Source organism: Nuphar pumila, chromosome 1, assembly GCF_984573655.1.
Source record: "Nuphar pumila chromosome 1, dmNupPumi1.hap1.1, whole genome shotgun sequence".
In the NCBI taxonomy this organism is placed as follows: Eukaryota; Viridiplantae; Streptophyta; class Magnoliopsida; order Nymphaeales; family Nymphaeaceae; genus Nuphar; species Nuphar pumila.
This window is the reverse complement of record NC_143249.1, coordinates 30,167,025-30,194,007: the sequence shown is the minus strand read 5'-3', so window position 1 is coordinate 30,194,007 and position 26,983 is coordinate 30,167,025. Positions and strand designations below refer to the sequence as shown.

The 26,983-nt window shown below is 36.0% G+C and overlaps 1 protein-coding gene across 5 annotated transcripts in view; it reads right to left on the bottom strand.

The window, feature by feature from the left end:
- Positions 1-21,039, bottom strand: part of LOC149848558 (GDSL esterase/lipase At5g03610-like) — a 34,861-nt gene extending 13,822 nt beyond the window's left edge. For 2 of the 5 annotated variants that reach the window (XM_089996080.1, XM_089996096.1), the window contains exons 1-2: positions 19,662-21,039; positions 19,387-19,572 (exon numbers count right to left, since the gene is read on the bottom strand). In XM_089996080.1, coding sequence (XP_089852206.1) covers positions 19,387-19,572; positions 19,662-19,707 — 232 coding nt within the window. In that variant the 5' untranslated portion in view covers positions 19,708-21,039. Of the gene's footprint in view, positions 1-19,206; positions 19,573-19,661 lie in introns of all 5 variants that reach the window. The other 3 variants (XM_089996089.1, XM_089996063.1, XM_089996071.1) reach the window with 3 other exon arrangements.
- Positions 21,040-26,983: the final 5,944 nt, after the last annotated feature.

Sequence of the window (26,983 nt, the reverse complement as noted above, 5' to 3'; positions counted from 1 at the left end):
TCACATATTCAGTTTTTTGTCTGCCTTAGAACACATATGAGCATAATCGAATCACATATATAATTTTTTGTCTGCCTTAGAGCACATATGCGCATGATAGAATCACATATAGAGTTTTTTGCCTGCCTTAGAGCACATATGAGCATGCTATAATCACATATAAAGTTTTTTGCCAGTCTTAGAACACATATGAGCATGATAGAATCACATATAAAGTTTTTTTGATTGCCTTAGAACACATATGAGCATGCTATAATCACATATTCAGTTTTTTGACTGTCTGAGAACACATATGAGCATGTTATAATCACATATTCAGTTTTTTGACTACCTTAAAACACATATGAGCATGCCAAAATCACATATATAGTTTTTTTACTGCCTTAGAACATATATCATTCATGATAGAATCACATATAAAGTTTTTTTCTTTGCCTGCCTTAGAGCACATATGAGCATGATAGAATCACATATAGAGTTTTTCTGTCTGCCTTAGAACACATATGAGCATGCTATAATCACATATTCACTTTTTTGACTGCCTTAGCACACATACGAGCATGATCGAATCACATATATAGCTTTTTGCCTGCCTTAAAGCACAGAGTTTTTCTAGCTGCCTTAGAACTCATATGAGCATGATATAATCACATATAAAAAAATTTTAATCCCTTAAAACACATATAATTCATGATAGAATCACATATAGAGTTTTTTGCCTGCCTTAGAGCACATATGAGCATGATAAAATCACATATAAAGTTTTTTTATTGCCTTAGAACACATATGAGCATATGATAGAATCACATATAGTGTGTAATTTATTTCATTATATTTTGTTTATCAATACTGACTGTTCTTTTCTTGTGTAGGCTGCTAGCGATAATTAGTGTAGCGGAGCTGAAGGGACAGATAAAGGCAATGAACAAAAAGACACACAAAATCTTGGCGATGATTAGAGAACTGTGTTGAAGAAGTTCTATTTGTTTTTTGTTTCCTAATTGTAATTGTTGAATTGTAAATAATTAAACTTGTTAATTTTAAGGTGGAATGATTAATTGTTGTAGGTTCCTTTTATATGGAATTTTTTGAGAAGTTTGTTTTTTATTTATAGGAAATATAAATTGTACTGTTCTCGGTATTTAATTTTCAAATAATTTTTTTTTATTTTTTTTTGTCTTTGCGACGGATTAGCGACGGAAACATCCGTCGCTATCCATATAAATCTAGCGACGGCTTAGCGACGGACGTAAATCCGTCGCCAAGCCAAGGTCGCCGTTTAGTACCGGCGGATGGGCGACGGAATACATCGCTCGATAGTCCGTCGCAATTAGCGACGGACCTGGCGACGAATTTATTCCGTCGCCAGTTAGCGTCGAAAAATTTGTGACGTAAGCATACAGTCGCCTCGTTGTCGCTAATCCGTCGCTAAGCCGGTTAGCGACGGATTAGCGACGGAATATGGTCGTCGCTAATCCACTACTTTGTTGTGGTGTGCTGAGAATAGTGTGAGTTCCTCCACTTAAGTTATCGATAATAAGGTTGGTTACTCTAAGCTGAATTATCTTCTTAAAATCACTAATACACAGTTCTCTGAGGCCGATTATTTAAGCTGGGCAAAATTCGTTAAGTTATTTCTCAGTGAAAGATCCAAACTGAGATATATCACTGGAAAAAATAAAAAACCAGAACCCACCGATCCCACTTATGAAAAGTGGAAATCTGAAAATGATATGGTCATGAATTGAATGTTAAACTCCATGGAATCGGCTATTTCCAGAAGCTTTCTGTTTATGAACACAGCAAAGGAAATCTGGGATGCAGTTAAAGAGATTTATGGTGAACAGATCAATCTTGAAAGAGTCTACGAGCTTCAATTGGAAATAGCCAAATATACTTGTGACGACAAACCCTTTAGTACATACATAGGTACACTTAGAGGGATGTGGGATGAATTGCTTCAATATTGTCTCCCTACTGGTGATATCCTTGAAAGTAAAAAAAGGTTTGAGAAAGACAAAGTGTTTAAAGTTCTTGCAGGTCTCGTCCCGGATTATGAAAATCTTCGAAGCCAAATCTTGATGGCAATATTGTTTTTCAGTAAGTCAAGAATGCATTGGTTCCTGAGGACAAAATGGTAGCTCTAGTTCTTGGTTTAAATGAGACTCAGGAACAATTTTTCAATTTGGTAGTCAGTAGGTCAGAGTACTGTTTTATAGCAATGAACAAAATTAATCAGTTATGCAGAGGACAAAAAGCTTCATTCAGTTAGATGAGAACAGGTTGTGCGTTGAAGCCATTGCTCGTCTTCATCATTTCTCAGTTTCAGATGCAAAATTTTCAAGTATGCAACAAAAGTTCTTGCTTGATAAGACTGAAGGGTTGAAGCATCCGGGTGACATGCTGGTCAAAATATTGTTGCAGTTGTTCTTGATACTTTTGTGCCCATGCTATAAGTTAAAGTGGACCTTTACCCTAAAATAACAAAGGTAGGGAAACTGACAATTTAGAGGTTTGTCTCTCACTTCACGTCATCTGCATTTTTATCAAGTTGGTGTAATGGTCCTATACAAAGTAATATGTATCCATTGACTGAGTTGATCATCTTGTCCTTCTAGTTTTTTTTTTAAATAGTGAAAGCCTTAATATGATAAAGAACTCACAACTAGAAGTGCAGTCCTCATTGTATATGGAAAAGACAACTTACCAAACAGTTGTTGTGGCGTTTTAAATTGTGATTATGCTAATGGGATTTAGGAACTCATATGATGTAGTTCAATGCTGATTCGAGTTGATATCCCTCAAAAGTAGATGCTAACACTTAAAAAGGTATTGTATGATACTATCCTCTCTATTTTCATCTACCAGGCTTTTTTTTTTGAATTTGTAATGCTGGTTGTCACTGGACATCATGCTTGGGAACACCATTTCTTGACAAAGGAGGCCTCTTAGTAGTGTGCCTTAAGATCCTTGTGTTATCATGAACTTGTCCATACTTTTGAACTCGAGTAGCTTACCTTGTTCCCTTACAACCGAAGGATTGACTCCATGTCCATATGTTGTCAGCTTGTAGTGTTGAAGATCACAGATCCTTCCATCATTTCATGCACTCTATACTTTCAAGTTTCAACCGACTTATGTACATGTCTCTTTCTTTGTGGTAACTTATACATCTATAGATAAAACAATAAAAGAAAAAGAAAATTTAAGGTGAGAATCGGGTATACCAAAATGGGTATATGTTACTAGTTTTCGTGGGGTTTCTGGGTACACCGTGGCAGTGTATGTTACCGGATTCTTGGGTTCTGGGTACGCTGTATCACAGTGTATGTTACCAGATCCATGGTCCACTTTGGAGAGAGTGGGTGGTACACACTCTGTGGGACTTCTTTGTTATGAGAGCTAGGCTTCTCCCTCGGTCCCCAGTCCTTGGAGTTAGGGGACCAGGACCCCCAGTGAGTCCTAGGTGGTGGGTCTGAGTCTTTTGCAGAAGAATTTAGGGTGCATCCAATGTTGTTACTTGCCAATTGAGGGATCTCTCTCGGTCGAGCACCGTGCCCCATTTGGGTATCTGTACGGCTAGTTATACGGGATATTAAATAACGAACCCTCGTATAATCTCGGTCCGCTACGATGTCGAATGCCTGTGCGTACCCACAGGGTTAAGAATATAATAAAGAACCCTAAGAATAAATGTGATAGTGAATAAGGAAATACTTAAAGAACTAGTCACACAGACTTAGAATGTAAGATCTTAGGATCACATGTTAAGTAAGTAGAGCCAATTGTTTGGGAGTTTTAGCAATCAAAGGTAGATTTTACCTGACACACATACATACCTGTTCACATGAGACTGCACATATGTATTTAGGACTACATCACTTACTCAGACAGTGGTAGTCTGATTCCTTTGTGGTTTATTGTTTCAGGTGAGAATACCAATGGCCAGTCGGAGTGATGGGCAGCGTCGGCAGCGACAGTCATGATGCTAGTATTTTCTGTTTGGTGTTTTGGACTCTGAAACTTATATAATAAATTATTGATGACGAAATAATATCAATGTTTTCTTTTTTGTAGCTCCTTATTTATCCAAAAGAAAGAAAGAAATTTCAAAATTTCCACTTTAAATAAATGGGGGCGTTACAGCTTTGGTCAAAGCTATAAAGCCTTTGTTACCATAGTGATGAAGTTGTCAAATCCCCTCATATAAGCAACTTGTGTCTTTGCTCTAAAGACATGAAACCTTTAAAACTCTTCAATTATTGGACAAGGACAATCATCCTAATCAGAATTTGACTTTTACAAGCCAATGTCAAGATATGAACTCCAACAGAAAAGGGGGGTACCAACCCCAAAACAAGTTCTCAGTCAAGGGTCGTGGTTTCTCGCAAATAGAAAATAAGTCCTCACGGTAGATGAACCAGCCCCCAAATCAGAACCCTCAGGGGCAGAATAATCAATAGAAAGATAAGGACCTTGTCTGCCAAATTTGTCTTAAACCGAATCACATTGATTTGAAGTGTTATCGCATGTTCAATCAGATATATCAAACAAGTGATATCCCCCAAGCCTTAGCTGCTATGACAGAGTCTGACAATCACGATCAGGCATGGTTTCCAAACACGGGTGCTAGTTCTCACATAACTACTGATTAAAGTAAGCTCAAGAACCTCTCTCAATTTTTTTGTCAATGAAAAGATCATGGTCTGTAATGAAAATAGGCTCAAAATTATACATGTTGGGACGACAAACTTAGAGGTTCATTCAGGAAATCTTAGACTTGATAATGTTTTAGTTGTTCCTGACATGAAAAAGAATCTTATTTCAGTAAGTCAGTTAACATCTAATCATTATTTATTTTTTGAATTCTATGATAACCTACAACTTTTGATAAAAGGCAAGACCAAGAAGGTGATAGCATCATAGGAACGAAGATCTCTGAATTTTGGTGCCAAGCACAAAATATGTGTTCTTCTTGAATAGGCATTGTGTTCTAGCAGAGAAGTTTGACATCATCTGTTGGGGCACCTGAATATGGATTTGGTTGATTTTATGCATAATAAAAACCTAATTTTCTTTTCTTTTCTAATAGTAGCAATAAAAGCCTTTGTCATTATTGTGCTTTGGCTAAGTCGAGTCGTCTTCCCTTTGCTACTTCAGACTTTGCATGTGATGAACCATTTGATAAAATTTATTGAAATATTTGGGGTCTAGTTCCTAAACTTTCATCTCAAGGGTTCAAATATTTTGTTATTATGGTTGATAATTGTTCGTGTTATGTTTGGATATATTCGTTAAAATTAAAATAGGATTTTCTTACTCGATTCTATGAGTTTCATAAAATGGTCTCCAATAATTTCAAATGTAATATCAAGGTTTTCCAATCTAACAGTGGGGAAGAGTTTATGAGTCCTGAATTCCAAAACTATTTGTTTAACCATGGCATCCATCATCAGATTTTGTGTCCCCACACTCCTAAACAGAATGGATGAGTGGAAAGAAAGCATCGCAGTATCGTGGAACTAGGCTTGACCATGATTTTCATGCTAACCTACCCAAGAAATATTGTGTGGAAGCTTTTCTCATTATCATTTGGCTTCTCAATAGGATACCAAGTAAAGTTTTACAAATGGTTTCACCTTTATGAGACACTTTCATAAGAAATTGACTTATGACTATCTCTATATATTTGAAAATCATTGTTTTCCATACTTGAGAGATTATGCTACAAATAAGTTCTCTCCACAGTCGTTACCTTCTATTTTTGTAGGATACATGGATCATTACAAAGGGTATCATTACTTACATGTTGAATCTAGCTGCATTTATATTAGCCATCATGTAATAGTTGACTAAGATTGTCTTCCTTTCAAGAATAGTAGTGATGACATCGTTCTTGTAGATTACTCTCACGGGGTTGCAAATAATAATGCCAGGTAGAAACATTCACAACAAGAATCATTTGATCACTGGTATCTCAACGATCATGAGAATTCATCAGATCTAGTACCTCCAGATTTGGGACAACTGGTTGATGGACCTGAAAACAAAACAGTTGACGTCATAGATCCACCCTCTAATCTACAGACAGATTCAATTAGTGATTTGATTGACCATCCAGTTAACAATCATAGTATGGTAACTCATGCCAAAGTTGGGATTGTTAAACCCAACCCGAAGTATTTTGATGCCAAACTTGATGTCCCTATTGACCCAAAAACTATAAAAACAGCCTTAGTTCATCCTAGATGGTTACACACAATGAAAAAACAAATGTCTACCATATCCTAAACCCAGACCTAGAAGCTTGTTCCAAGACAACCCGGTATGAATGTTGGGTTGCAAATGGGTTTTTAAGACCAAGTTAAAGGTTGATGACACCCTAGACTAACTCAAAGCTAGGTTGGTTTTCAAGTGTTTAACTCAATTATCGGGAGTTGATTTCATTGAAACATTCTCTCTTGTTATTAAGCATACTACCATCTACATCGTTTTGTCGATTGTTTTAGCCTACAAGTGGCTGTAAACACCCCAAATTTTTTTCATCCATTCTCAGACACCCTCCTTATGCAGTGCCAACCCTGTTAGGTCAGTGTAGGAGTCCAACCTCAAGTTTGTGTCAGAAAACTATCATTTTACCCACTTTCATTAGGAAAATTATCATTTTACCCCTAGGTCATCCCAGACCTCTGGTCAGTCAGAGTCAACCAAGCTTATTAGTCAGTTCAAAATAGTTAGAATATCAGTCACTTCAAGCTCATCTAAGCTCATAATGAATAAACCATTTCCATTTCTAACCATTCCTGCCAAAAACTCAAATCCAAGCCAATTGTCTCTGAGTCAGTCATTCTCAGTCAGTCCTATTCCTTTGAGTCTAGCTTGAGCTCACTAGGAGTTCAAGTGCTCCAATTTCAGTTCAAAACCACTTCCAAGTGTCTAGGAAACCATTTTAGCCTATTTCAACTCATTCAGCTGAAATTGAGTTGAGTCCAGTCAGTTGAGCTAGTGTTCGAGCTTCAATTTTAGTTCATCTCAGTATTACTGATCTCTATTTTAGTTCAAACCCAGCTCGTGTTTGTAATTCACTTTACTCCAGTGACCATTTATCTAAAAATGACAATAGTTCTTAACAATTCAGTCTGGGAGTGCAGTTGAGTCAGTGTCTTGTCAGTTCATTTGAGTTCTTGTAAACACCCCAAATTTTCACCCTCATCCAGTGTTTATATATTTCATGTGTCATTGCATATCATTGCATGCATTCAGCATACCATTTCATTGCATTGCATACCATTGCATGTCATTACATCCCATTTTCGAGATCCATCACTCCTGTTCTCAAAATATTTAATCCAGATTAGAGTTTTAAAACTTTTCTTTCAAAATTAGTTTTAAAACCTGGGTTTTAATCAGCATTCTGTCATTTGCCAACCCCTAGGACCTTATATTTCGAAGTGTTTTTCTCAGAAAACAATCTGAATTCATTTTAAACTCAATTTTCAACTGATTTTGATTCTCAGATGAGACCCATTTAGGTGGTGTCGCTTCTGGATTCCTTCATTTATCAAAAAACTCAAAAATTTTAGAGTTCTAGTTGGATCAGGACTCTGTATTTTCATCTGTTTGAATTTTTTTGAACCTTTTTAAAACATCATCCTGATTTTAAACCAGTTATGGCCCTATCCCTTGTCCATTTCCTTCATTTTAGCCAAAATCTTAGAGTCCTAGTTGGATCAGGACTCTTTTTCTAGAGTTCCAGTCGGATCAGAACTCTACTTTTTACTACCTTTTCTACCTGTTTTGGAGAAAACCTTTCAAAATCTTCCATTTTTGCCAAAATCCCAGAGTCCTAGTTGGATTAGGACTCTTCTTCAAGAATCTCAGTCAGATTAGGACTCTTCTTCAGAGTTTCAGTCAGATTAGGACTCTGTCTTTTGTCACTATTTTTACCTATTTTTAACCAAATCTTTCAAAATGAGTCAAAACTCAGAGTTTCAGTCAAAACAGGATTCTGTTCAGAGAGTCCTAGTTGGATTAGAACTCTGATCCTGATTTCAATTTTGAGAGAATCTTTCAAAAATCTTTCCATCTATCAAAACTATTACACTTTTATCAAAGAATTTCAAAATTCTGGGATTTTATCCTAGAGTCCTGATAGAATCAGGACTCTGCCTCAAAGTCCTGATCAAATCAGGACTCTATCCAAAGTTTGTTTTCTCACTCCATTTTCACTGATTTTTAAAATTTCTGTTTAAATTTCATCATTTGATTATTAGAAAAGCAAAAAGTTTTAGAGTTCTAATCGAACCAGGACTCTTTCTCAGAGTCCTAATCAGATTAGGACTCTAAACCAAAACTTCAATTTTATCTTGTTTTTAACTATTTTTTTTTAATTCTCTTATTTGTTTTCTTAGAAAATCCAAAAATCTGAGAGTTCTAGTTCAATTAGGACTCTGTCCTCAGAGTCTCAGTTGAATCAGAACGCTGTTTTATTTCAATATTTGTTATTGTTTTCATTGTTTTTACAAGTTCGTTCATCTGTTTTTCAGAAAATACCAAAAAAAATCTAGAGTTTTAGTCCGATCAGGACTCTGTCCCAAAGTCCTAATCCAGTTAGGAGTCTGTTCTGAAGTCTGTTTTTACTTTCATTTTCATTTATTTTTCAAAAATTAGGTCATTTTGTAGAGTCTCAATTGATTCAGGACTCTATCTCAGAGTTTTAGTTGAGTTAGGACTCTAACGTTGACTGTTTTTTCTGACTTATTTTTTTTTACTAGTTCTGATAAAATCTTTCAAAAACTCCTTCAATTGGCTTTTAAAATCCAAAATCTCAGAGTCTTAAAGTTTCAAGACTATAGCCCAGAGTTTCAGTTCGATTAGGACTCTATTTTCAAGTGTTTGAAACTCATTTATTGATTTTAACCCCTTTTCAAAGATAGTTTCAGCCTTTATTTCAAATTTTCAAAACTTTGATGTGGGGCCCACTCAGTTGGCGTCATATCCAGAGGAGTTATGACTCAGTCAAGACTCTGTACCATTTCAAAACTTTCAATCTCAAAGTCTACTTTTGAATCTCTTTTGAAAAACCTCTCATTTTCAAGTTTTAAAATCGTTTTTGAAAAATCAAGTGGGGCCCACTCGGGGTGGCGCCACATTTGAAGAAGTCAAGGTTAGACTAGGGTTAGTCATTGTCCTAGTTAGGTTAAGAGTTTAGAGGAGTCAAAATCAATTTTAAAAATCCATTTTATTTAAGTTTTAAACCATTGGTTTTTAAAGGTTTTAAATTCAAGTTTTAAAAACCAAATGTGGGTCAATACTAGGTGGTGCCACATTTGGACTTTCTAGGGTTTAATTATGTGTTAATTAGGGTTTAGTTAGAGTTCATTTAGGGTTAGGAAACCACAAAAAATCGTCTTCCCTTGGTGGTTTTAGATAGAGTTTGAAAAAGTGAAAGTTAGCTATTAATTAGTCCTAATTACATGGGTTTTGAAAAACTATAAAAAGGGGTCTATAGAGGGGCAAAAGGAGGCTCTTTTGTCTCTCAAATTTTCATGGCTTATCTCTCCTCTCCAGCACCTCCACCTTCCTCCATTGCAGTTGCAGCCCCAAGGTGAGTTATTTAATATTATTTCATTATTTTTTATTAGTTTTTTATGATTTTATATTAGATTTCACTATGGAACCCCTTGTGTTCATGGATTCAAAAATATATTTTTATGATTTCAATATGATTTTAGGATAATAACAAGTGCAGGTGATGATTTTTATCAATTTTGGAATCCATTTGATGCTTGAATGGATAAAATTGCAAAACAGGGTGCTCGCAGGATCCCGAAACGCCGCTAAAATCATGATTTTCATGATATTTCTTGATTTTCGTGTATAAATTCATAGTTTTAAGGTTTTTTCATGTTTAGAATCATATTATAATGATTCATGGTCAATTTTATGTTTATTTCAATCCTAAATCTAAAGTTTTACCAAAATTTATTTAAAAAAAAACCCTGATTTCAAGGCCATAGTCTTGCTATTGGGGGCAATTTGGTCATTTGACCTCAATTTCGAAATTTTAAACCCTAATTTTCTCATTTTTAATCATATCATATCATCTTTTGTTCAATTTATCTTTATTTGAATTTCAAAAGTTGTATTTTACAAAATAAATTTCTGAAAACCCTGGTTTCAAGGCCATAGTCTTGCTATCAGGGGTATTTTGGTTATTTTGACCACAATTTCGAATTTTCAAATCTCATTTTCATATTTATTCAATTTTATTTCTTATTTCATTATGTTTATCTCAGGGAACCATGGAAAAAGACTTATATCTAGCAAAATCCAGTAATTTCCATATATTACTGGATAAATCTAGAAAAGCCAACATATCTTCACTAACAAGTTTTCTAGTTTAGCAGGTTAATTAAAGACTTTATTTTTCTGTATTTAAATTCAATTAGTGATGTAAATTGTAATTAAATTTGAAATAAGAATTTCAATTTCTGCTTAGATTAGGATTTGCATTGCATATAGTTTAATTCTGCAAATTTTAATATTTGATAAATGCATTATTCATGTACATATTACAAATCCACCATGGTCTACACGAATGGCACGTGCACAAGCTCTTATGAAGTTGACAAACTCGGTGAAATTCGTATTTATGGCCATAGTCAGAATACGAATGAGACCCAGATTTGTGATCTTTGTATTAGTCACATTCAGCCTACACTCTTAGGCTAACTTCAAAATGCACTGCATTTCTAAAAAATATAAAAAGATTTTCTCAATTCCTTAAAATCAAGTCTTTCAAATCCATATTCATTCATTTTATTCATTTGCAAATTTTAATTCCAACTCAGAGAAATTGATTTTCTTAAAATTTTCTAAATCTTTCTCAGAAATCGATTTTCTCAAAATTCTGAGCTTTCAAATGGTATTTCAAGTATTTATCAAGTTCAAATCATGATTTTCTAAGTTATATCTTCAATTTCAAAGTTCAAATTCAAAGAAATCAATCTTATTTGAGTTATTTCATGTTTTCTCAAAAATCGATTTTCACAAAACACTTGGATTCTTCAGAAATCGATTTTCATTTTCCTCAAAAATATTCTTTCACCATTATTCATGATTTTCCAAGTGACATCTTTTCCAAGAATTTTTTAAGTATTTCAAATCTCAGAAGCAAACATCATGCTTTCAAATCTGCATTTTCAGAAAATTCATAGCACATGCCTGATTCTTTGTGCATTTAGGAAATAGAACATGATTTAGACAAGTTGAGCAAAGTTAAGCACACTTTTGATCCTTAGTTCAATTACCCCTGGTAAAGGCGCCAGGAACGGTTGAACCTCGTACCGACAGGCAAGTCCCATTCTTCAGAATTATCCCGCATTTTAAAAACGGAGGCGAGTTATTTTCAAAATCTTTTTTAAAGGTCAGTTTGACTTGCAAAAGCAAAATTTTGCGATGATAACAAGTTTGGCGACCGAGATGCGACCTGTCTTCGTCTGATCAATTGTGTACTTGACTTAGTTCAAATTGTTAAAATCGTGTTCCATGGAATGTCGGCTTTTACTTTCTGTTATCATGTGGACCTAGGAGCCTAGACTTGAACCCAACTGACGTGGATTGCATGTAGACTAGGCATGGTTTGGTAGGACCATATTGAGAAGAATTATTTATGCTCACATAGACTCAGGTCTAATACAACACTCCTCAATCTAGGATTTGTATGAAAACAATGCTTGCTTCTTTAAATTTTCAAAATCTCTATCTCTTTAGGTCTTAGAGCCCTCTATTTGCTTGCATGTGCTCATCTTTTCAAAAATCACCCCACCTATCTTTACCCGGTCTTCTCGTTGCTGGGCTTTCTTTCAGAACTATAGTTCGGGACAAAGCCAAACAACTGGGCCACCTATTTGGGTTAACGCCCCCCTGTCACGTACCAAGGGTCATAGTCCAACGTATATCGGTAGGCGCTCAAGGATGTTGGAAAACATGAACCTAGAACCAGAGAAATTGATTTTATGCCACGTACATCGAGCCTTGGCTTGAGTATATAGGCATAGCATGATTGAACACAGATGATCTGAACCTTAGAGTTAGGATTAAGGTCCTAAAGTTATTTTAAAACTTGTGCATCTAGAGTCAACTTTTAGAGAATGTTGTATGTGCATACTTGTTTGTACATAATGTGATTGAATATTAGTTTTGTTTATTACATTTTTTCACAAGTTTTCTAAAATACTTGACGATTTTCAAAAATCTCCAATTTTTTCATCTATTTTCATATATTGTCTAAAATTCCTGTTTTATTCAAACCCTGGATGATTTTTCGATTTTTCTTCAAAACTCCAGGTGATTTTCCATCCTTTCGTTCTTCTGGATCTCGAATTTTCCAGCTTCATTTTTATCCTGCCTGTAATTTTTCAAAATCCTTGTATTTTCCTAAGTTTTATTCCAATTCTCCATGTTTTTCAGTCTGATTGCATCTAGTCAACTTGATTCAGTCTTTCCTGAGGGACACATCTCCTACGAGGTGCGACAAGGTCTTCCTGAACATCAAACTCTCAGCATCGGATCCTTCATTCTCTAGTGGTATTATTCATGGCTCAAGAACTTCTCTCGTATGTTTTCAGACCATTTGAGCGATTGTGGATTGGAACTGGCATCCACAGTAGGAAAGCAGTCAGTCAACGATAATGTGATCCACGTACTGGTAAAGCGGTAGAACTCGAGCACTTGTACTTTCTGGTTTCCATGGGGAGAAATGACTTTGTTGATGGATGAGTTTTCAGAAATCATGGGATTGCTCGAGCCAACCGGTCATCCAGGAGATCCATTGGAGAAACAGTTCTTAATCAATGTCAAGGGTCTGGATCCCCGAGATGTTTTAGTCTGCATGACAGGACGCAAGTCTTGGCCATTGATCGAGGAGAATAAAAATGAGTATGTGAATATGCTTGAAATCTACAGACAGTATGTGGCATTTGTGGAAGTCAGTTCCTTATCTCGAACAGCTCGATAAAGAATCCAGCATGCGATGGTCTTATGCACTCTGGGATTAGCTCGCTTTTCAGATTGACGAGATTACATAGATATCAGGATAGTTCAACTTCTGCGAATGTGGGAAAGTCGACAGACCAACCACCTCTCTATAGCCATGGCCGCACTCACTTTTTTATACCAAGGGTTGACCCGTTTCACACTCGGAGAATCAATTCTAGTCGAAGGGTGCACCTATGCATTACAATCTTGGTTCCTTCGGCATGGGCCAGCCTGAGCCAGTTCATTCAGATACAACGGTGAAAAGCTTCTGCCAGTTGCACGATACCGCTTATTGATCGACAACCTTCAAGAGAAAGAAGTTGTATGGGACTACTTTGAGCGTCAAGAATCACCTCCCAGATATACTTATGCATATGGCAAGCAATTCAGGCTACTTGGCTCATTCTTCTGCGCATACTACCATCCAGAGCGGTGTGTTAGACAGTTCTCTCAGAGATAGAAGCGCATAGAAATTCGTCTATTATCAGGGATTTTGCCAGAGTTCGATCTTACATCAGATCAGTGGTCCGGAGCATACCATTCTGCCAGACATGGCTGAGATTCTTTTGTTACTCTCACTATTTTTCCTAATCCTCGAGTGTCCTCTGATTATCAGGAGTGGTTGAAAATTGTTTGTCCCCCTCCTCTTTGTCAAGTTTATTACTAATATAATCATGTTTTTCCTTCAATACAATTCCTTTAATTTTCATCTTGGTTTGACGACCTCGCCTAGGTAACAAGGCATATTTTCAGTTGTTTATTTTGCAAAGAATAGCAGCACAATTATTGTGACTTCAGCGATGACTCAATCCCTAGTAATGAGATATCCTTTCAATTGTCAATCGAAATATCTAGCAAATATTTCCTATTCAAAACTATTTTCACCAGCTAATCCTCAGTTTTGCTCTGCAGAGAGTATTTGCACCCTTATATGGTTCAGAAAAGGTCCGACAGAAAAATTACACTCGTTCAGCATATCAGTTACTCGCCAAGCCTCAGAACAGGAAATGGCCTCTTCAAGATCTATCAGAAACAAAAATCAGTAGGGCAATGATGATGTTGATCCCCAGATGTATGTCATGTTTCAAAAGATGATGAGTAAGATGATGGCAGAGCAAGCAGAGGCCAATTCTGGCAAGATATCTAGCAAGAAGAAGACTAAGGGCCAAACACTGAAGAAGCAGCTGATGATATCCAAGAAACATATCCAACATGAGGATACATCTGATGAATCAGAATCGGTAGGTGACACTGATGAAGAGTATGAAGTCTAGCAAGCATTTCAAAGATCCCCTCATAGACAAGGGACAACCTATAAATTGAAAAATCAAACAATGGATGATCCAGTCCAAATACAGTTGAAGGAAATGGCCAAGATGATTAAAGATTTGCAAGCCCGTGACAAGGGCAAGAAGGTCTTCAGAAGCAAAGACTTCTATGATGGCATCACCCTCGTCAGGAATAATCAATATTCAGAAAAGAAGATAAATTTTACCTTCTTCGCCGATGCCAACCGCAGCGATTGCAAAGATAACAAGGGAGATCATACAAGTCAGAAAGAAAAGTCTTCGAAGCGGAGTGAAAAATTGAGTCAACAGAAAGAGAAGAAAAAGCACGACAACTGAAGTTTTAAACATGACTTTACTCTTCTAGATCATTCACGTGAATAAATCCTTGAGTATATGTTGGCCAAGGAGATGATTAAGCTCCCAAGAGTCGATGATCCTCCTATCATTAGGGGAAGATTTAAAGATCAATTCTGTAAGTTTCATCAGGCTATGGGGCATGATACCGAGTACTGCTTCGTTCTCAGAAATATTATCCAAGACTATATCGATAAAAATATCCTTGTGGAAGGCAAAGAAAAGGATAAAGCAGCTAGCTCATCAGCACCCTAAGAGTGACAAGGTCAACACTCTTTCATTCTTGCATTTTGCTTTTGTCATTTTATATGGATGGCATGACCCCATCTCTTTCATCAATAAAATTATCAATCTTCCTCATAGCTTTGCATCATCTTTTGTATTTCTCCTTCTTTACAAAATATATTTTTACAAGGAATATCATCTTTCAGAGTGCCTCCTGAATCCATCAAGAAGCACATCGTCAATCTTTCCATTGTTATCTTCAGAGAATGTTCCTCAAATATCAATTATTTATCCTTTTGTCCAATATCTTACCCCCCCATTACACTAGGGCATTATTTTGAAAATTGTCTTCAAAACATCCTGTATGCAGGCATGATCAAATAAATCTCTCATTTTGCATCTATTTACATCATTTTGCATTCATTTACATGCATTTGTATTCGCATGCATTTATTTCACATCTGTATCAAATACCCATTCAGAATAAGGGATAAATCATGAGGCCAAGTCATCGTGAGGGTGAAGATAAAAAATCTCCCATCATAATCAATTGATAATCTTTTAGAAATCAGTGCTCGTGCTGGTAATGCTTTAAAAAATCCAGTGCTTGTACTGGTAATCTTTTAAAATCTAGTGCTTGTACTGGTACTCCTTTAAAATCTGGTACTCGTACTAGTTGAACTAATTCCAAATTTCATCATTTCAAATTTCAAAATTGGTCTAGAAGATCCGAGTTCCGATTCAAATCTTCTTCTAAATCCAATTCAGAATTGGTCTAGAAAATCCAAGTCCCGACTTGAATTTTCTTCCAAATCCAATTCGTCTAATTTTTTTTCCTCCAGATTCTAGAATTGGTCTAAAAGATCCGAGTTCCGATTCAAATTTTTTTTTCAAATCCAATTCAGAATTGGTCTAGAAAATCTGATTTCTGACTTGAATTTCCTTCCAAATCCAATTCGCTTAGCTTTCCTTTAAAAGTTTGAACTTCTACTCAAACTTTCCTGCAAATTTAGCAATTGGTCTAGAAGATCCGAGTTCCGACCCGAATTCTCTTTCAAAATCTAATTCATCTAGTCTTTCCTTGAAGATTTGAATTCCGATTCAAAACTTCCGACCGAACCTAGTTTTACACCAGTCCGGTTAAATCTAATTTTCAAATTCAAGATCAAACTGAGTCTCGTTGAGACAACCAAGTTTACCCTAACCGAGATCCTATACGAGTGTAGCATTTCCGAGTCCTCGTGATTTGGTTCAAAATCTGTACCTCAATGGTGCCATTTTTGAAATACAGGTGACATAATCGTCGCCTGCAACCGAGACAAGAGCCATCGACGATCTCAGTTGACGCTGGTGGTACGTGTCGTCCTGGATGAGCTGCTCCAAGTAGTTGATCTGTGTCGTAATATTGGGCAGGGGAGCGTATGTGTCGAACACACCAGTACCCCCATCAGCAAAATTCATGCCGTTATCACTTTCGGCTTGGGGCTAGTCGTCTCACTCTGTAAGGAATAGGAGATGGAATCCCTAGATGGGCAGCTGCAAGAAAATTTAAAAAATTTAGGGTGGATCTTGGATATTGTGAGTGCAGGTCAACAAAGGAAAATGAGATATTGAACAGACGTGATTACGTACTTGGTTACATAGGAACATGCTCTTGGATCAGCGGAATTACGACATGTAAACATATTTTTCTTAAGACTTAAAATCAATATATGGCCTAAGATTTTTGTAAATATTTAAGCATCTAAAAGTCGTGCATTTTTTTTTATCGAATAGATGATTACTCACGAGGGGACCATGTTGAACATATTTACAGGGTCGAATTTGTAAAAAAAAAAAAAAAAAAAAGTTCACATAATTTTCAGTTCTCATATTTCTAGTACAACGATTAGCTAGAAAAGTAGATAGCAGCTACTATATATATATATATATATATATATATATATATATATATATATATATATATATATATATATATATATATATATATACTAACAACTCCGGTGGTCACTTCCCAAACAGAGCCTTAAAAGAGAAGACCTATATCCTGAAAATGTCATCGATTTTAAGGGTGTTTTTAGAGATTTCATTCACTTTGACTCTAACGTAAAAGAAAGGGGCTTCGTTAGGTTGAAATTGAATACTAACAACCATCATTTCGTTCATATCAAATTACTAGGGTTGGCAATGGGTCGGGTTTGGCCCGAACCACACCCGCACCAAACCCTGTAGGTAGGGCTATATATTAAACGAGCCCAACGAACTGAACAGGGCATGTAGCAAGTCTTAGTGTTCAGCCCCTCATCTCAGAACACGAGATGACTCGTGTAAAAAACATTCCATATTATTTATACATTAAATATATATAATTTATATATTACACTTAAATCATATTTTATATTTTATGTGTATATTTTTCATTTGTCTTTCTCTTTTTGTATATATTTTATGCATTCTTCTTTTATATAATACACTTAAAATATTATAGATAAAATATATTTGTTAATTTATCGAGTATGATCTGGCTTTGATTCATGTTCTCTTTATAGGATCTAGGTATGGGTTTTTTTTTATAGTAGATCCGATTGAACCTGGTTTCTGACCTTGTACCTGCATCTCAAATCAAATCTGAGTTTTGACCCACCTAGGTTCGCACAAAACCCGACCTATTGATTGACAACCCCAGAGTCAACTGAACACCAATCTGGAAATGATTTAGACTCTCACCCAACTTGAAACCTGGAAGTGGTTTTGCACACCAGCCAAGACTGTGGCCGTGGGTGGCCGAAACACAAATTTCTTTGCATTTTCAAATCTCTGCCATCCATGCTTCAATTACCACCATTAGTTGCAGTAGTGGAGCCCAGTAAAAGAGATGATGATGCGATCATTTGTACAATGTCATTGAAGTCATGGACGGTGGTGATTGTAGTATCTTTGAAGGTATTGAGGCTTTGAAAACAAGCCACTTCGTCCCTCAGCCCTCTGCACACTAAAGACATGATAAGGTCAGATACAGGGAGCCAAATTTGCAAAATTTGGCTGTCCTGGATCTGAACCGATCCCACTTTCCAATGTATTTTGGGATCCGAAATCATTATGGACATTTTTTATCAGTCGCTAAACGTACAAACAATTATTGAACATTGATTTTCTCTTGATCCGATGACATCAAGGATCTGCTTTAAGCCCTTTCCTATTTGCTATAGTGATGGATGAGCTTACGAGATCAATTCAAAAAAATGTGTTGTGGTGTATGTTGTTTGCTGATGATATTGTTTTGATTGATGAGTTTAAAGCTGGGGTTAATGCTAAGTTAGAATTATAGAGACAGACATTGGAAGCAAGAGGTTTTAAGTTGAGTAAGAGTAAGACAGAATACATGAAATGTCGATTTAGTAAGCAACAAAGTAGTGATGAAAGTGTAGTGAAGCTTGGTGAGCACGAAATACCGGTGGATGATTCTTTCAAATATTTGGGATCTATCATTCAAAAGTATGGAGAAATTGATGAAGATGTAAATCATAGGATAAAGGTTGGGTGGATGAAATGGAAGAGTGCAATTGGAGTGTTGTGCGATTGTAGCATGCCATTGCGGTTGAAGGAAAAGTTTTATAGGACGACTATTAAGCCTGCTTTACTATATAGTACGGAATGTTAGGCTGCCAAGAGACATCATATTCAAAAAATGAGTGTAGTTGAGATGCGTATGCTGAGATGGATGTGTGGAAATACAATAAAAGATAAGATTCGGAACGAGGAGATACGTAAGGAGGTAGGCGTTGCACCCATTGAAAATAAGATGAGAGAGAATCGTTTACGGTGGTTTGGACATATTCGACGAAGGCCTAATGATGCTCCAGTTAGAAGGATGGAGAAATGGGAAAATATATTAGTTAAAAAAGGTCGGAGTAGGCCTAGGAAGACATGGATGGAGGTGATAAGAAAGGATATGAATGCTTTGAACCTCACCGAGGACATGGCATTGGATAGAAATGAATGGAGGAGAAGGATTCATGTGGAAGACCCATAATGATTTTCTTTGTTGGTTCATATTGTCGACCTCAATTGTTTTGGGATGAAGGCCTAGTAGTTGTTGTTGTTGTTGATTTTCTCTTGAAAATGGCAAATTAGAAAAACATTTTTTTGCAAATCACAAACATAACACCGTTTTCCTCTAGAGAATCACTAATTGGAAACATGGTTTTGCGAAAATCACTCGCACGAACGTGTTAGCACAAAACGTGGTGCATGCACGCAGCGTAAGACACGTATTGCATTTTCGGTAGTTGAGTACCTTGAAAGATGCTCTGTCCGATCACTGGCTCTACTCTTCTGAATCTCTTAGTTGGAGAGCAAAGACAGATGCAAAAGTGAAAAATACAGGAATCCAACCTAATTAGGAGCTTGAAAAAAGAGGTGGAGGAGAAGAAAGTACCAATGAAATCAGTCAAAACATGGCCATCGGAGAACCTACCGAACAGTTTGCCGGGGAAGGTAATGCCGTAAGGAACCTTCCAACAACTGGATAGGGGCTTCCATATGTTTCCTGTGTCTACATAGGAGTCACCAAATACAAACCTAATTAGGAGCTTTAGTAGATGGTGGTGGTGGTGTTGGTGGTGATGATAGTCGTCGTGATGAAGACCTTCTACGTGGGTACCTAAAATTAATCGACACAAGAAGTTGGTTAATCCAAGCAATTACTTGCATGCCTTAATCTCATCTTCCAATTGAAGGGACTAACATTACCTAAGAGAAGCACCGCAATTATGCACAAGAAAGAGCTTGCCTCCATTGAGAGAGAGAGAGACCCGATTCTCCATGGAATATATATATATATATATATATATATATATATATATATAGGGAGAGAGAGAGAGAGAGAGAGACCCGATTCACTGTCCAATACGTAACTGAGAATGATAGTATTTAATATTGAAAGAAGTAGCTTTCGAACTGATCAATGCCAAAGGAAACAGTGAGTTGTATATGGTCCCAGAAAAAGAAAACTTAAATAGTGAAAAGAATCTGTTGGTTGTGTATAGTTGCTTTCATACAGGGAAGTATGATATCAATTCTCTCTCTAAGGAGTGAAATTTGGCAAGACAAGTCTTGAGTGTTAAGTTAACAGATGCACGGTGGGTCCATTTACTGGCAGGTGGAGAGTTACTTTTCCCACGATTGGTTGAAAAGGTTACAGTGAACGATTTCATAAGCCCTAGCGGGGAGATCAGATAGGTGATATCTCAGAACACAAATATTTTTTTTTTGAAAGGCAGAACCCCACCAGTTATTATTCAACATACCACCTGACTTTTGAACCTGAAACGTCCTACCACAAGAAGACATACACTGCTCATACCAACCACGCGGAGCCCCCCGTTGGTGTAAAGCACAATTTCTTTTGGTGTTGGATTTTATCTTTGTGTTTTGATATATCACCTGATCTGACCTCCATAGCGTCAGGTTGACCAAATCTGACCAAATCTGAAATATATGTGAATATGAATCAATCATGAATACACATTTACGACAGAAGTTTTGAACCTTATACATCTGGAATTGATCAATTCATTGAATATTGTCACATGCTCATGTCAATTTTGTCAGTAGAATATGATGCCCATGTCGGGACTATATGAATAAAAAATATAAATTTTTACCACTAATCAAACTACGTACACTTGATTGAATGTGGTTCTACCATGAAATATATTCAGTCTCATGTGAGTGTGTTCCAAACCCACGTAGATGGTGGTTCATGTACATCATGATGAGAGTGCAGATATGACAAAAGTTTAAGCTACGATAGAGGTTCATGATTGGACGTGGTTCTACCATCAAATATATATTCAGTCCCATGTGAGTTTGAAATGTATGTTTATATTTGTATGGATGTATGTTTGCGGATGTTTGAAATGTATATTTGAATTGATATGTTTGAGGATATTTTGCGTGTATTAATTTTTATCATAATGAGATGTTGTAGTTAGTGTGAAACTGATTATATATATTGAATTGAAGTTGATATCCTCTTGAATATAAAAAGATATTTTATTAATATTATTTTTATTTCTTTTTAAATTCTCATGAAAGTGCAGAAAAAGTTGAAATCATTATCTAGTCTTCAATCATAATGTGATTAAAATATCTGTAAGTTATTAGACTGAATTCTCATACTATTATCATCATCATTAATATTTTTATAATTGTTTCTTTTTATAATTTTTTTTTTAACTATCATATTGTACTCATTCTTGAAGTATGTTTATTATAGGTTTAGAGATGATGTAGGGGAGGAGGGTTAAAGATGATGTATGTTTGTTTTTTGAAGTGTGTTTATTTTTTGAAGTATATGTTTATATTTGAATGAATGTTTAAAGTTGAATGTTAGAAGGGGTTGAAGAGAATGAATGTTTGAGGAGGTTGAAGAAGTGTATGTTTATATTTGAATGTATGTTTCAGAATGCATAAACACTAGTATATATTTATATTTGAATTGATGTTTAAAGTGTATGTTTATATTTGAATAGATGTATATTTTAAAGGGTTAGAGAGGATGAATGTTTAAGAATGTTATCGAAATGTATATTTATATTTGAATGTATATTTCACGATGTATAAACACATAGGAATAAGAAGACCATATTTTAAGGTATGCTTATCATACTGGAGAGGTAGAACCATCCAGTCCCTAAACAAGAAGGTAACAACGATCGAGACCAAGAGCCCCACGACCACGGTGATGGTCCTGGCTTTCTCCTTCTTCGAGCCTTCCTAACAAGTCTGGTTTCGCTGGTCATGTTTTCTAAATGTAAGAGAGAGGAGGCTCTAGCGTGTGTGAGAGAAAGAATGCAGGTTGTGTTGGATTTCTGGGACCCACTCACTCAGGTGTGTGCAAGGAGGGAGCACAAAACTTAGAGACGAAGGAAGAGGATGAGATTGAGGATTCTGCAGTCGAGAATTTATAAACCTTGTTAATAGTTGTAACGTGTAATAAAATTTAACGATGCGGGCAGGTTAAAATTTATGGATCCGTTAGTTATATGCTATCTGCTTCCGTTGAAAGCTATATGCAAAACAATCCTCTGTTTTTTACGAGAACAATGCGAAGCAATCCTCTATTATATACATTTTTTTTACACTAGCCAAATAACATGACAGCATTGCATGAGGCCTTCAGGTCTCACATTGAATGTTGTTATGTGATTGGCTGCATTACCTACCCGGCCACTTAAGCGCTCCATGGATCCCCTCTCCCGTACAACTAGGGGTGTCAATGGGTCGGGTTTGGTTTGGGTGAAACCAAAATTGAACCCAATTTTTTATTGTAGTATCGGGTCAGAACTCTGGTCTAATCAAGTCCACTATAAGAAAAATCATACCCGAACCCGATAAAAACTGCATAAAACCATACTTTTTATCATTTTTACATTGAAAAATTATGGGTCTTAATCGAAACTAGAGCAGGGTCCAAGTTTGGTATAAAATTTCACAAACTATACTGGGTCTATGTATTAATCATACCTTCGGATCCAGACTCGGGTTTTAATAGAGTCTTCTTATTTATCACCATATATACCCAGACCCTTTGGGATTTGGTTTGGGTCGGATCTAGGTAAACCAGGCCCGTTGACACCCTAACCACTGGCCAAAACCCTTTGTCGGGACACTTTAGGGCGTGTTTGATTCGCAAGCCGAGAAGAGACTGACGGATCCCTACCCGGCGGACATCCGTGTTTGATGATAACGTGGGAACCAACTAATCCGGTGGGGGGACCAAACCAGTTTTTTATGTGGAGATGGTAACTTTCGAAGGGCGATATTTTTTTATGCCCAGATGGTGACTTTTGAAGCTTCGAAGAAATTTCGGTGTTCACATTCAACTAATTCATATTTGTTTTATTCAGCCTACTAGACAAAAGGGACAGCTTTCTTGGCATCCAAAGCAAGGTGTCCCAACGAGACTATATAGTACTTGGTACATCCTGTCAACAATTTGGTCCATGTCTTTGTGACAGACTTGTCGACACGTACATGACACTATTGGCATAATTTCGTTCCCATTTCATGAGTTGAACAAGCCCAAAAAACTTCTGACAAAAGTAGTCTACTCAAACTCGAAATATGACAAATCTGCCAATTTTTTTCCAACGATTTTATCATTTTTTTTCTTAAAAACTTAACCGCTTGTCTAACTTATTGCCTGAAAAAAATCAAATGTTATGTATATTGTTGCCAAGAAAAAATCAAGCGCCATGGTTTCGACAGAAAAAAAAAACAAAAACAAAACTTCCATGAAAACAATAAAATAAAAAATGATCATATTATCTTATATAAATAACACCATGCAAAACCTAAAATACATACCAAAATCTCCAACAGATCTAAAATCATTAATTCTTGTTTTTTAAGACAATTTTACTCTTCATAGTATATTTGTGCAAATTTTGCACAAATATGTTATGAAATGTTAAATATAGTTAGAATTATCAAAAAGCTTCACAACATATATGTGTGAACCTCAACATATCTGAACAAACATGTTGTGAACCTTCAAAATATGGTTAAAATCATCAAAAAGATTCATAATATTTTTGAGCAAGCCTCCACACATTGGTACAAATATATTACGAACATCTAAATATAGTTAAAATAAATATGAAGATTTATAAACTCTTGACATTCACACAAATATATTGCCAAACCTCTGAATATAGTTAAAATCACTTAATAGATTCGCAATACATTTGCGCAGACTTTCTCATATTCACACAAATATGTTGCAAACTTCTGAATGTGGTTAAAATCAATTAAGAGTTTCACAATATACTTACGTGACCTCTTAAAGTTAACACAAATATGTTGTGAACTTCCAAATATGATTAAAATCATCAAAGAGCACAATATATTTGTGCAGACATCTTCATGTTTGCACAAATATGTTTTGAACCTACAACTATACTTAAAATCACTAAGGGGATTTACATCATATTTGTGCAAACTTTCTTGTGATTAATTGCACATACATGTTGCAAACCTCTAAATATGGTTAAAATCAAATTAAAGAAATTCACATGACATTTACACAGGATAATGTTCACACAAATATGTTGTAATTTTTTTTTTTTGTGATTTTTTAATCATATTTGGAGGTTCACAATATATTTGTAAGAACATGAGAAGGTTCACAAAAATATATTACAAATTTACAAATTTCTTTTAGTAATCTTAATCATATTTGAATGTTTCACGCAAATATGTTGCAAAGGGTAAAATACTCTTAAAAAAAATAAAAAATCAGTAATTTTGAATATGCAAAGAATTTTTGCATATTTGTGAGTTTTTGCAAGATCACGCTATTTTTATAAGATAGTATGATCAATTTCATAACAATAAATTGGCCATGTGTGTCATATTTTTAATTCAGAAGTCTATTATGATATTGTGTTAAAAATTAGTGTCATCTGCATTATTGTCTGAAATAAGAATCTATGCAACAAACAATGACAAATGTCACAAACTCAAGAGGGGTGACAATTTTTTTTCAAACCCTGTTTGAGAGCCCATCGTCGGAGCACCATAAGAATGAAAGTGTACCCATAGCATCCAATTTTGTTTGAAAGTGGAGAAATGATATTTGAGAGCGTTAACATACGAAATATCACTTCCAAATCCTTAAATCAACTACCACCATGGAGATGTGGTAATTTTTTTTTTGAAAGGCAAGCTGGGGGGTTAGGCGGGCTCTACCAGAAAAACAGCCATGGATTCGATCCTGGGCCTTCAGCTTGACACAGGACCCCATGGGATACCACCTGGGTGGTAGAGCCTTAGCAAAATTGTTTAGTGTTGTCATTATCGGTATCGTCCCTGTATCCGTTTGGACAACTATTCAGGCCAATCGACAGATACCGATACTCGAGTAAATCGTTCTGAATTGGCCAAAAAAGTAATTAAACAAACGGCATCCGAAGAGTATATTGTAGAAATAATTTTATCCATGGCCGGAAAATTAAGCACAAAAAGTTGGCTGCCCGTCTGGGTTTTCTGTCATGTATAAACTTTGTGACAGCGATCTAGACCAAGAGTCCCACGACCACGGTGATGGTCCTGGTTTTCTCCTTCTCAGAGCCTTCCGGCAAGGAATGGGCATGGCTGATGGAAGCAACGGAAACCAAAAACGTTGCGAAGATGGCCACGGAGAAGGATAACTCAAGGGGGTTATCGTTCTTTATAACTTGGAGATACGAGATAGGGCAGTACCTACATAACAGTGGCAACATCCTCACTACTTTATCAAGGACGTAATCTCGTTGGCTTCCTAACAAGTCTGGTTTCGCTGGTCATGTTTTCTAAATATACTAGAGAGGGCGCTAGCGAGGAGAGAGAGAAAAACAATCCTCTTTTTTTTAGAGAGAGAAAACATTCACCATTCAACGTTAGCAAAATACATCCAACCCACCTCTACTATATATGTAATTGAAGAGCCAAATACACATCAGACATGACGAAGCTTTTTGAAATTGAATTTGATGTCTCTGAAGAAGATGTTTCTTTCAGTCCAGATCACCCACCATGTTGAAAACAATCATACTCGCCACAATATTCTTCATTTTTTTTTTGCCATGAAATCATGGGACCAAACAAAAGGTTTCGAATAACGAAACTTGAACGAGTTTGAACAGACGGTGCACCATAATTTGGATGTGATGCATGTGGAGAAAAATGTGTTAGATAATATGTTCAATATGGTAATGAATGTCAAAGGGAAAATGAAAGATAATCCAAAGGCCCGTATGGATTTAAAAGTAATATGTAAAAGACCAGAATTGGAACTCCAAGAGTATAATGGCAAAGTACTGAAACCAAAGGCAATGTACGTGCTTGGACCAAATTCAGTAAAACAGGTATGTCAGTGGTTGAGACAGTTGAGATTTTTAGATGGATATGTCTCTAACATTGCTCGGTCTTGTGAAGATAGATGAAGAACAATTATATGGGTTGAAGAGCCATGATTGTCATGTCATCATGCAACGGTTGATTCCCCTATCATTCCATGATATATTAGACAAACCTATATATGGGGTATTATTCGAGTTGAGTCGATTTTTTAGAACATTGTGTGCATCAGAAGTTGTAGTAATTGAGGTAAAGAATCTCGAGGATTCTGTTGTCACTACTATTTGTCTGCTAGAAAAGATATTTTTGTCAGCATTTTTTGACGTTATGGAACATGTGATCATACACTTGCCATATGAGCTTAGGATTTGTGATCCTGTGCAATATCGGTGGATATACCCATTTGAAAGGTATATATTTTTTTTATATTTTTCTCTCTAATGTTATTGGGAATTTATTATATTACGAGATATATATTATTGACAGATGCATGTTTGACCTAAAAAAAAATGTTCGAAATAAAGCAAGAGTATAGAGTTCAATTTGTGAGGCGTACACTTTAGAAGAGATTTCAAATTTCCCATTTATGTACTTTGAACCTCACATTCCATCATGTTATACTTGCTCACCTCGTAATGATGATGGAGAACAAGTTATTGTGGCTGACAAACTATCAATATTTAAAACACTAGGGCATGCCTTTGGCACTTGTCAGTCAAGACACTTGGAAGATTGAGAGCAAGATGCAACATAAATCTATATCCTTTTTAATTGCTCAGAGATCGACCACTACATCGAGTAAGTATATATAATATGTTACACTAAGTTCTCTATGTACGTACATGGTTCGGTAATATAATTATTTGTTAAGTGCAGACAATTTGATCTGGAGTTGCGAAGAGAACTTCCACATCTCACTGATTCAGAAGTACAGAAAGAACATGAAAATAAGTTTGGAGCATGGTTGAAAGAGTTGGTAAGGATGATGACATGCATTCTTTTCGTGTAAAAAACAATATATTACTTAATTGGTCGTGTTTACAGTCATTGTTTATGCTTGTAGGTCCGCCATAGTGATGTTAATGACCAAGGAATATGTGATTTACAAAATGGTCCGACCAAAGTTGTGCAATGTTACAACGGGTACATCATAAATTGTTATTGATTCT